General features: G+C 36.3%; 1 protein-coding gene and 4 non-coding genes across 5 annotated transcripts; 2 read left to right on the top strand and 3 right to left on the bottom strand.

Moving 5' to 3' along the window:
- Positions 1–270: 270 nt before the first annotated feature.
- LOC128513872 (serine/threonine-protein kinase pim-3-like) lies at positions 271–740 on the bottom strand. The gene is made up of 3 exons (XM_053487426.1): positions 699–740; positions 555–647; positions 271–477 (listed from the first exon to the last, which is right to left on the bottom strand). Exons 1-3 carry the CDS (start codon positions 738–740, stop codon positions 271–273), a joined length of 342 nt encoding a protein of 113 aa, XP_053343401.1.
- Positions 741–6,889: 6,149 nt separating this feature from the next.
- On the bottom strand, positions 6,890–7,102 carry LOC128514589 (small nucleolar RNA U3). Its single transcript, XR_008356539.1, has one exon. It is a non-coding gene; the product is annotated as a small nucleolar RNA U3 (small nucleolar RNA).
- Positions 7,103–8,519: 1,417 nt separating this feature from the next.
- LOC128514595 (small nucleolar RNA U3) lies at positions 8,520–8,729 on the top strand. Its single transcript, XR_008356544.1, has one exon. It is a non-coding gene; the product is annotated as a small nucleolar RNA U3 (small nucleolar RNA).
- A 1,178-nt stretch (positions 8,730–9,907) lies between these two features.
- LOC128514598 (small nucleolar RNA U3) lies at positions 9,908–10,120 on the bottom strand. Its single transcript, XR_008356546.1, has one exon. It is a non-coding gene; the product is annotated as a small nucleolar RNA U3 (small nucleolar RNA).
- A 2,072-nt stretch (positions 10,121–12,192) lies between these two features.
- LOC128514527 (small nucleolar RNA U3) lies at positions 12,193–12,399 on the top strand. Its single transcript, XR_008356485.1, has one exon. It is a non-coding gene; the product is annotated as a small nucleolar RNA U3 (small nucleolar RNA).
- The last annotated feature ends 22 nt before the right edge of the window (positions 12,400–12,421 follow it).

The following is a 12,421-nucleotide window of genomic DNA, read 5'->3' on the forward strand; positions in this document are numbered from 1 at the left end:
ATAACTGAAGTATTAAAATTTGACATCTGTTTTGTTTGTAAGAAAATGTAAATATGACAGGATGCAAGTGTAATATGTTTAAATGTAAGACTAAATTACTAAAGAAAATTAAATTTCCTATATCCTACTTAGAAAATATTGGTTAAAGGAACTTCCCCACAAAACAGTTGTGCTTCCTAACAGCTTTTAACTGATGGAACTTAGTTAGGAAATTAGTAAACAGTGTAAGGATCTGTCCAATGACACAAATTTCGAAGCACTTGTGATGTGTCAAACCAGCGGTTCAGACAGTGGGCTGTTGATACGAGTGCAGAACTCATGCAGGTCCATGTAAGGACTGGGTCGCTCCAGAACCAAGATGAAGCAAACAGACACCTTAAACCATTGCAATAGCTCCACCAGGTTCTCACAGCGAGGTGGAATGGACACCATCTGCATCAACGCGACCTCCAGAGGCAGGCTGTGTGTTTCTCCAGGCTGAAATCGGGTTAGCACGGATTTAGTGGGAGAGGTTTCTGAGACCTGATTGTGACGTGTGGAGTAGGTCTACTTACCTTGCTGATGTACTCCTTGCAGACAGATTTGTCCACATATTTAATAGCAACCTGTTCACATACACCAAACATAATTAGGAAAAGTAGGAATTCCTGATGATTTCCATGTAAATGTAATTAAGTGTATATGTGCACGCAACTTACCGATTTTTCTGCCTTCCTTACTCCAGCATAGACCGAACCCATGCCTCCTTCTCCCAGCAGCTCTCCCACTACGTACCGTGCTGCAAACGCCACTATTTAACAAATAGACAACAATCATTCTGATGAATTAATCTATAAAAAAAAAAAAAAAAAAGCATCTAAAATAATCACACCACCATTTGTACAAAAGCTGGATTGTAATGTACCCCCCCCCTGTGGTGTGCTGTTAAGCTGTACAGGAGAAGACCGGAGCACAGGACTCTCAGGCCGTTTAAATGATGGAAAGCCTGAAAACCTGTCTGGATCAAAGTGGAACCCTGGAGGTGGAGGCACTTTGTCCTGCTGATGGAGCTGACGAAGTTTCAGCAGCCATTCAGGTTTCTCTGTCTTCCCTCAGTGAAGCTGTTTAGAAAACTTTAAGACAAACAGGGAAAGTAAGTCAGTAATCAGACACCACTATAAATTCATGAAGGATTTTATCACAATTACTTGAACAATCTGCTCCATCAAGACCGCTGTGATGCTGGACGGTGAGGTGATGACTGCTCTAGCGATACATTTACAATACTCAAGCGCTTTTCGCAGAAAGTCCCTCCTTCGCTAGCATGCTAGCATGAAAGAGCTTGTACTCCTGTGACAGACATAGTAATTTGTTCTTAATACAATGATTCCTGCTTATATTTGACATGGGAAAAAAATATTTAAAAAATCTGACCTGGAAGCTTGGCTAAGCAAACCCTGAGGTCATGAAACAGCACATATTCATAAACCTCGGATCGCTCGATAGCTTCCCTGATGCCTGATTTCTCGAAAGGCAAGTGGGTGGAAAAGAGAATTACGTCTTAGTCATGAGTAAAAGCAAATTATCACATCCATGTACGGTAAACGCACATACGCAATAAATACCTTTCACAACCAAACAGATCAAAGCTGGAATAGTCGTATGATCTCAGCTCCAATTGCGCCGCCACGCAGCAGATATGCACCGTGAACATTCGCCATCTGCAGGCTGCAGATAAAAAGCCAAACATTAGAGTATGTACAAACATTAGAGTATATTAGTAACTTGTCCATACCAAGATCGTCTGCCATTTTGATAATGGCTTTTCTAAGCTGCTCGTCTGGAGCTTCGGAGCATAAAAGCTGCACCAGAGGAAAACACCAGTGGTCCAGGTTCTCACCACACACACGCTAAGTGAACAGTCACATTAACAACAATGCAGAATTATACAATCCAAATCACAGTCAGATACAGTAGATGGTGATGCTGAAGTGCTAATATACAGTAGTAACTTTTGTTATTTTGCTCCTTAAGTGTATGTAGGCCCTAAACAGGCATGCACCGATGTCATGCATCAGGACTTACAGTAAAAAAAAATATATATATATATATATATATATATATATATATATATCCAGCAAACAATCATCATCATTTACATCTTTACAGTTACAGAGTTACAGAACAGATCCATGATTTTCCAGAAGAAATACGATTCTGGTTGCTGAGGTTCATCCAGGCACTGTAAAAGCTCCTGAGACTTGTGTTTCTTCATCTGACTTCTGTAAGAGACGTAACAGGACACAATATAACTTCTGAAACAGGCAGGTGATTAAACGTGTTAATGTTACACAAGAAAATAAAAAGGCTCTTACCCCAAGAGAGAGGCCGGAAAAGTTTGAATATGTTCTTCAGACATGTAGTTCTCACCACAGCCCAGCACACAGCAATTCCCTGAAGGCAAAACATTAGTCTGGGCTAAGTACCAAAAATATAAATATGAATCTTATTTCACATGATGGTAAACTTACTCATTCTCGTATTAAGTGATATGAGAATAAAATGTGGATCATGTGACAATATTTAGACAATATCTTTCTCACTTTTTGCTCAAAATACTACAATCGAGGTCATTTTTAAATTAGTTAGAAGCAATGTTAATATGTGCAGCTCAGAACGAGGTCAGGTTAACCTTAACCTTAAACTTTAGTTTTGTATATCATATGTTGCCGCTTTGACAGCCATATAAACTTCCCAAATAATTTTACATAAAACGTTGCATGCACTGATTTACACTAAATGTACATTCTTATCAAAATATTCAGTAGACTACATGTATTAAACACACAACTTATAAACCATATTATATAAACATGGATTATATTCCTATATTTATGGTAATTCAATACTTTATATTTTCTGTGTTTAGTCAATTGCAATAAAATTAACACTACAGGAAGTTAACATATGTAACTAATCTAGACAAGAAAGACAGAAAAAGCGATATAAGCATCACAGCCATCAAAACACCAGCTGCAGTTTAGCAGTAAGAGCTAGCCACTCTGTGTGGACATCATGTTCCTCACCGAAAGTCTGAATCCCTTTTTTTCTCATGTATGTGTTCAGGTCTTGTTTTTAATATTTAGTTGCTGCTCTAGTAGTAGTTTAGTTAAAAAAAAAAAAGTTTATTTATTTTACCAAAAATTTGAAATCTCTACCCGCACTTATTGCACTTTCTAATGTTTGCTTACAGTGATGTGGAAGGGCATCTGACTTTACAGTTGGTTGGCGGGAGGACAGCAGCCTCATCCTATTTGTTAATCCTTCAATCCTGGATTCGCTTGACGTAGTTCTGACAAATCACAGATTGACAATGCTACGAAGATAGCTTCTTATTGGTTAATTTGTCTTTTTTTTTTAGAAAGTGAAGCCAACTCGGCCTGGTCTCACTTCGGACATGGCAGTATTACAGTGAAATACCGTGTTTAATCACAAATTCAACACATAATTCTTGGGAAGTGCTGGTACACATGCTGTAAAATACGTAGAAAAACAGAGCAGAGATGGCAGTCAGGGCCCATATTCACAAAACTTCTCAAGCCTAAAAGTTGGTTCTAGTAACGAAATTCTAAGAAAATTCTAAGAATTATGACATTCCCCCTTAAATTTTAAATCAAATCATAGTAAAGATAAAAATGAAACATTACAAAACATCTCTTTTTTACCAAGGTAAAAATTCTTAAGAGTAGAGAGGAGGACTTTTAAGAGGCTTCAGAGTTTCTATAGCAGAGGACAAATTGGCGGAAAGAAGAAATATTCTCCAAACACTGAACATAAAGCTAAAAGTAAACACTGCTCTTCTGTCCAATTTGGTTTTCTTGTTGTTTTTGGATGGTATGTAGCCAACAATCTTCTTTATTCATGATTTTATTACCTGAATTTCATCAACCTAAATTTGTATGGTTGAAAAATAATGAAGATAGCGTTTTTAACACTTGAAAATATTTTTCAACAGCAATTTAGTGAGGTCAACATTTTGCATAAAATTTTAAATGTCTGAATTACATTTTCATTTGAAATATACAACCACAATAAATTGCATTGCCAAAAATTTCATTTCAAGCACTGTAAATGCTGTAAGGGTTATTTTTACATTAAGATCAAATTTAATTGCAAAATCAGATTATAGCTTTGTGTTTCATGGATGAGCTTTAATTCCTGATGAGTGTTCTCTGTGTTTATTTGTCACATACACAGTCATACAGAGTACGATATGCAGTGAAATGCTTAGACAACTGCTCGCGACCTTAAAATAAAAGACTATAAATAAGAAATAAATATAAAAAAATACAATAAGTTTAAATAAAATAGCTGTACAACAAAAATACACAATATAGAAAATATATGAAGAAAAATAGAACAAAAATAAAACAGCTGTACAAAGTAGGTATGGATTTATGTCATTTTTGTGGAATGAAATTAATGGTAAAAAGAAAATGGTAATGTCCAGGTTTGTGCAATCCACATATTTAAAGTGTCTTGTGCAGTGCAAATATGCTTAAAGTGATTTATTTAAAGTGGCTTGTGATAGAGGGATTTAACTAATGACCACGAAGTGTAGATGTGCAGTGGCCACTATTGTAAGTGAATGTCCAGAATGTCCAGAGTGAGTGTAAAAGTCAGTGTGAGTCAGTACTGTGTGGTGTACTGATTAAGAGACCATATCACCTGCGGGAAGAAGCTCCTCCTCAGTCTCTCTGTGTTGGCCTTCAAGGAGCGGAATCGCTTTCCTGACCTCAACAGAAAGAACAGTCGTTGAGGTCCTTCACGATCTTCCTGACCTTGGTCCAGCACCAGCTGCTGTAGATCGAGTGCAGGTCGAGGAGCTCGGTGCGGATGATGCGCTCTGCTGATCGCACCACCCACTGTAGAGCTCGTCATGGTGTTGATGTGACAGGACCATGACAGGTCCTGTGTGATGGGAAAACAGAGGTATTTGAAGCTGTCCACTCTCTCCACTGGGCTCTCGTTGATGACGGGTGTCTGGTAGTTCCTTTCCTGCTTAGTGCTGAAGTCCACTATCAACTTCTTTGTCTTACTGACGTTTAGAAGGTGGTTGTTCCTTTGGCACCAGTTCTCCAGATTCCTAATCTCCTTCAGGTAGGCCATGATGGTGGTGGAGCTAGTAGTAGCCACACAGTCATATGTGTACAAAGAGTAGAGCAGGGGGCTCAGAACACACTCCTGGGCGCTCCAGTGCTGAGAGTGATGGAGGCTGAGACATGTCCGCCCATCTTTACTGCCTGTGGTCTGCCAGTTAGAAAATTAGAGATCCATTGACACAGAGATGAGCTAAGTCCCAGGTGCTCCAGCTTGGTGATGAGTGTGGAGGAATTTATGGTATTAAATCTAGAGCTGTAGTCGATGAAGAGCATTGTAACGTAATTCCCCCTTCTAGTGTCCAAGTGAGTAAGTGATGTGTGGAGGAGATGAGAGATGGCATCATCAGTAGAACGATTTGGACTGTACATGATCAGAGTGATTTTGTCAATTTTCTTTTAAAAACAAGTTTGAATATTAGCTTTGTTTTCTTCAAGAAATACTGTTTGAGACAAGCACATTAATTTCAATAGTTTGTTGTAAAATCTGATACTATTTCAGGTGTTTAACTCAAGTTAGTTGAGTTAAAATGAAGGTGAGCAAATGTAATTTGTAATTCAACATGCAATTTTTCTTTGGGAAATTTTGCCACTATTATACTTCTAAAGGAAATGGACCATGTTCTCTAACATGGTAAAGAAAAAAATGTCAAGAACAAGTAACATTAGCAACATGTTAGAAAAATGACAGTTAAATGTCCAGAGTTACCTCAAGGTGACTGAAAGAGTGATTCGATTGTTGTCCAGGGAGATTATAAGCTACTGACAGGAGGATGAATGCACAAACATTACTCATTCACTTATCATCTATACTGCCTGTCCTGTATACAGGGTCGCAGGGAGCCTGGAGCTTATACCAAGAGACATAGCACAATGCGGGGTACACTCTAGACAGGGTGCCAAATTACCGCAGGGCACACACATACAGTACACACATTCACAGGCTCATTTACACACTACAGGCAATTTGGGAATGCCAGTCAGCCTACTCTGCATGTCTTTGGATTATGGAAAGAAACCGCAAACTCCATGCACTCAGACTCAACATGGAAATTGAACCCTCGACCCTGGAGGTGCAAGATGACAATGTTAACCACTAAACCACCGTGCCACCATACACATAGATAATCTGAGTAAATACCAAATATGGTTTTAAATGATGATTTGATTTATTAATGAACAAATGGCCAAACCTGTCTCTATGTCAAAAGTGGGAAGGGTTGTCCCCTGCCCCCCAAGAACTGTAACCAAGCATTCATGATAACTGGCAATGAGCTTTGATGTGAAGGCATTTCTTTGTATATAATAATAATAATAATAATAATAGAAAAATAATGGATGTGTTAGTTCCCCTTGCAGGGATAACCAGTTGCTGATGCTGTGGAAATTTCACTTTTAGATTTCATTAAGAACTGTCTGGATGTGTTAAATGAAAACTATAAATGTGAGTATTTTAAATAAAACCTGACATCCTTAAGGCATAACCACGGTCTTGTGTTTTCTTGTGTAGGAAACCAGTTGAAAACCAATTTAATTACATAATTTGTCAAACTTTTACTCAGACTATTAAAAATGCCACACTTGCTTATCTTTATTTTTACTCAACAAACTTCATAAACGGGGAGTTTTGCACTTAAAAAAGTACCAAATTTTGTCACAAACTACTGAAATTATTGTGCTTGTTTTAAATAGTATTTCATATAGAAAAGAAAACTAAGATTCAAACTTGATTTAAAATTTTCTTTCATAAAATCACTCTGATCATGTACATTTCTTCTGATGTCTTCAAAAGACAGAGAACACTCATCAACAATTATAGCTCATCCATGAAACACAAAGCTATAATCTGATTCATGCTCAGAACAGTACATCATAACTCATCATCGTGATTAGGGAGACGTAACACTTTCCAATCACATTTCCTAGTTAGAAACTATAGAAATTATCCCTGAAAGTATAATCTTACCTTTTCACCCCTCAGACACTCACTGACCCCAAATAACACAAAAATCATGAAAATGGTAGGTTTTAGCTTCTATACTTAAACAACTATACAGAAATTCACATGAACTATGCTAAAAATACAAACTATCCTTACTCCATCTAAGCATTATTTTAGATGATTTGTATTTTGAATCAAGCATCACTAAAGATTTTGCAAAACAATGTTGTATAGCGTGCACTTTTGTTGGTCCCACAAAGTTCCTACTGTCACAAACACAGAGAGATTTTATAAGATTACATATCTTTCGGTAAATATTTTGCCTAGAAATACACTTTTTCTTTTAATCCTGACACTTACGGACCCCAAATAACACAGAAATCATGAAAATGGTGAATTTTCTGATTATACCAAAACACAGCAATTCACCTAAACTATGCTAAAAACAAAAAGTATACTAAAGTATTGTTTTAGAGGATTTGTACTTGGGACGAGTATTTCGTACTTTTACTCAACTGCATTTCCAGGAATACACTGTGTCTATATGGCATGAGGTTAAGGCAATTATTCATAAGAAAACTAAATGAAATGTAAGAATATTTAGTTAATTCTAAATATATTGGATGAAATCTGACATGAAATACAATATTTAAATGATGATTTCATTTATTAATGAAAAATATTCCAAACCTGCCGACCTCTATGTGAAAAAGTAATTGCCCCTAAACCTAATACTTGGTTGTGCCACCCTTTGCCAGCCACATCTCCAGTCTAGTGTTTGTAATAACTGCCAATGAGTCTTGACCTAAAGATATTTTAATTTCAATTCAATTCAATTTTATTTAAACAGTGCTTTTAACAATTGTCACTGTCTCAAAGCAGCATTTCCATGTAAAGATGAAACAGAGATTTTTGCTTTGCTCACTTTTCAGGGAGCAAATGTCTCATATAATAATAATAGTAGTAATAATAATAATAATAATAATAATAATAATAGAAAAGTGATGTCTGCCTTGGTGGCACTGCAGGGCACTTATTAAGTGTACTCTCTGCTTTCCTTTGACAAAATTCCACTATTCAGGACATCCTGCAATGGCACCAACACAGATGTAACTTCTTAGTGCCTTATCCTGGTATCGTACGCACCTCAGATACTGTACTTGCTGCTGCTGTGAAATTTCCACACTATGAAAATTGTATGTCGAATAGTTTTTTTAAACAAAAACTAATACTATTACGAAATGTATTATATTGAAAAGCGTATAACAAAAATACTTTATTGGTTTACGAGATGTATGAAAAAATTATTACTGTAATTGTTTTACAGATTACTTGCCTGTGAATTGCTGTGTAGGTGTTTTAATGTAGAGGCTAAAATCTACCATTTTCATGAATTCTGTGTTATTTGGGGTCAATAAGTGTCTGAGGAAAGAAGATGTAAGACTATACTTTCAGGGATCATTTCTGTAGTTTCTAACTAGGAAATGTGATTGGAAAGTGTTACGTCTCCCTAATCACAATGATGAGTTATGATGTACTTTTCTGAGTATGAATCAGATTATAGCAAGTGTATTATGCATAAGCTATAACTGTTGATGAGTGTCGTGTCTTTGAAAGACATCAAAAGAAAAGTACATGATCAGAGTGATTCTGACAACTTTTTTTTCTATGTTTGAGATGAGCACAGGAGTAAGACAGAATTGATATAAAATCTAAAAATAACTGAAGTATTAAAACTTGCCTTTTGTTTCTTAGAAAATATAAATATGACAGAATGCAAGTGTAATATGTTTAAATGTAAGACTAAATTACTTAAGGAAATAAATAAAATTTCCTATATCCTCCTTAGAAAATATTGGTTAAAGGAACTTCCCCACAAAACAGTTGTGCTTCTTAACAGCTTTTAACTGATGGAACTTAGTTAGGAAATTAGTAAACAGTGTAAGGATCTGTCCAATGACACAAATTTCAAAGCACTTGTGATGTGTCAAGCCAGCGGTTCAGACAGTGGGCTGTTGATACGAGTGCAGAACTCATGCAGGTCCATGTAAGGACTGGGTCGCTCCAGAACCAAGATGAAGCAAACAGACACCTTAAACCATTGCAATAGCTCCACCAGGTTCCACCAGCGAGGTGGAATGGACACCATCTGCATCAACGCGACCTCCAGAGGCAGGCTGTGTGTTTCTCCAGGCTGAAATCGGGTTAGCACGGGTTTAGTGGGAGAGGTTTCTGAGACCTGATTGTGAAGTGTAAAGTAGGTCTACTTACCTTGCTGATGTACTCCCTGCAGACAGATTTGTCCACATATTTAATAGCAACCTGTTCACATACACCAAACATAATTAGGAAAAGTAGGAATTTCTGATGATTTCCATGTAAATGTAATTAAGTGTATACAGTACTTATTTCACAGTGTACTATAGTTGCCCTTGCAGGGATACCAGTTGCTGATCCTGTGGAAATTTCTCTTTTAGATTTCATTAAGAACTGTCTGGATGTGTTAAATGAAAACTATAAATGTGAGTATTTTAAATGAAACCTGACATCATTAAGGCATAACCACGGTCTTGTGTTTTCTTGTGTGGGGAACCAGTTGAAAATCATTTTATTCACAATTTGTTAGACCTTTAGTCAGATTATTAAAGATGATACACTTACTCACTTTTATTTTAACTTAACAAACTTTATAAATGAAGAGTTTTACACATAAAATAGTATCACATTTCACAACAAATTACTGAAATTATTGTGCTTATTTTAAATAGTATTCCATGGAGAAAACAAAACTAAGATTCAAACTTGATTTAAAAATTTCTTTTATAAAATCACTCTGATCATGCACTTTTCTTCTGATGTCTTCGAAAGACAGAGAACACTCATCAACAGTTATAGTTCATCCATGAAACACAAAGCTATAATCTGATTCATGCTTAGAACAGTACATCATAACTCATCATCGTGATTAGAGAGACGTAACACTTTCCAATCACATTTCCTAGTTAGAAACTATAGAAATGATCCCTGAAAGTATAGTCTTACCATTTCACCCCCCAGACACTCACTGACCCCAAATAACACAAAAATCATGAAAATGGTAGGTTTTAGCTTCTGTACTTAAACAACTATACAGAAATCCACATGAACTATGCTAAAAATACAAACTATCCTTAAACTAAGCATTATTTTAGATGATTTGTATTTTGAATCAAGCATCACTAAACATTTTGCAAAACAAATGTTGTATAACGTGCATTTTTAGTTAGTCTCATAAAGTTCCTACTTTCACAAACACAGAGAGATTTTATAAGATATATTGTTTTTAAGCAAACATTTTCCCTAGAAATACTTTTTCTTTTAATCCTGAAACACTTAAGGTCCCCAAATAACACATAAATCATGAAAATGGTGAATTTTAGTTTATACCAAACACAGCAATTCACCTAAACTATGCTAAAAACAAAAAGTATACTAAAGCATTATTTTAGAGGATTTGTACTTGGGACGAGTATTTCGTGCTTTTACTCAACTACATTTCCAGGAATACACTGTGTCTATATGGCATGAGGTTAAGGCAATTATTCATAAGAAATGTAAGAATATTTAGTTAATTATATATAATTATATATAATTTAGTTAATATTCAATTCAATTCAATTCAATTTTATTTGTATAGTGCTTTTAGCTATTTTTATTGCCGCAAAGCAGCTTTACATAGTCAAAAGAATTATTTAAGTTTGTATGAAATGTGAATTTGTATGAATCAAAATGGTCAGTTTGTCCCTAGTGAGCAAGCCGAGGGCGACAGTGGCAAGGAAAAACTCCCTGAGATGGTAATAGGAAGAAACCTTGAGAGGAACCAGACTCAACAGGGAACCCATCCTCATTTGGGTGAAACAGAAAGCAGTAAATGATCTGCATTTATACAGTGTGTAGGGTGGGAGGCAGTTCAGCTATAATAGCTGATGTTAATTGATGTTAATATGGAGTCCAGGTAGTTATTGAAGACCCAGGTAGACTTGTAAGAAGTTCCAGTCCTGAACTATCGAACTGTCAAGTCCCCAGTGAAACAGTTGCAAACACCATTCAAGGCCAGAACCATTTTCTAGGTAGAGAGAATCATTCCCAGACACCAGACGCATCCCAGAGAGACACACGGGGCATCCATGTGACGAGATCTTCAGCCAGAAGCGGGGCACCAGGATGGGTCAGACAGGTCCGGAGGGCAGAGGGAGTCTGGATCACTGGCAGCTCAGGAACGACATGTGTAGCTCGACAGAGAGAGAGAGAAAGAGTGAAAGGGGGGGACAGGAGGAGAGAAGAAAAAGAAAGAGGGGGGGGAAGAGAAGAAGAGGAGAGATGGCAGTTAGGTATGGTCACAGTCACACAATGTATAATGTGAATGTATATTAACTGTAGGTCTATTAACTGTAGATATTTGGTCTAGCGTTTGTGATAACTGCCAATGAGTCTTGACCTAAAGATATTTTAATTTCAATTCAATTCAATTTTATTTAAACAGTGCTTTTAACAATTGTCACTGTCTCAAAGCAGCATTTTCATGTAAAGATGAAACAGAGATTTTTGCTTTGCTCACTTTTCAGGGAGCAAATGTCTCATATAATAATAATAGTAATAATAATTATTATTATAATAATAATAATAATAGAAAAGTGATGTCTGCCTTGGTGGCACTGCAGGGCACTTATTAAGTGTACTCTCTGCTTTCCTTTGACAAAATTCCACTATTCAGGACATCCTGCAATGGCACCAACACAGATGTAACTTCTCAGTGCCTTATCCTGGTATCGTAAGCACCTCAGATACTGTACTTGCTGCTGCTGTGAAATTTCCACACTATGAAAATTAAATGTTGAATAGTTTTTTTTAACAAAAACTAATACTATTACGAAATGTATTATATTGAAAAGCGTATAACAAAAATACTTTATTAGTTTACAAGATGTATGAAAAAATTATTACTGTAATTGTTTTACAGATTACTTGCCTGTGAATTGCTGTGTAGGTGTTTTAATGTAGAGGCTAACATCTACCATTTTCATGAATTCTGTGTTATTTGGGGTCAATGAGTGTCTGAGGGAAGAAGAAGCTAAGACTATACTTTCAGGGATCATTTCTGTAGTTCCTAACTAGGAAATGTGGTTGGAAAGTGTTACGTCTCCCTAATCACAATGATGAGTTATGATGTACTTTTCTGAGTATGAATCAGATTATAGTGAGTGTATTATACACAAGCTGTAATTGTTGAGTGTTAGGTCTTTGGAAGCCATCAAAAGAAAAGTACATGATCAGAGTGATTTTGACAACTTGCGACAAAAAA

The sequence above is a fragment of the Clarias gariepinus genome, chromosome 26, assembly GCF_024256425.1.
Source record: "Clarias gariepinus isolate MV-2021 ecotype Netherlands chromosome 26, CGAR_prim_01v2, whole genome shotgun sequence".
Classification (NCBI taxonomy): Eukaryota; Metazoa; Chordata; class Actinopteri; order Siluriformes; family Clariidae; genus Clarias; species Clarias gariepinus.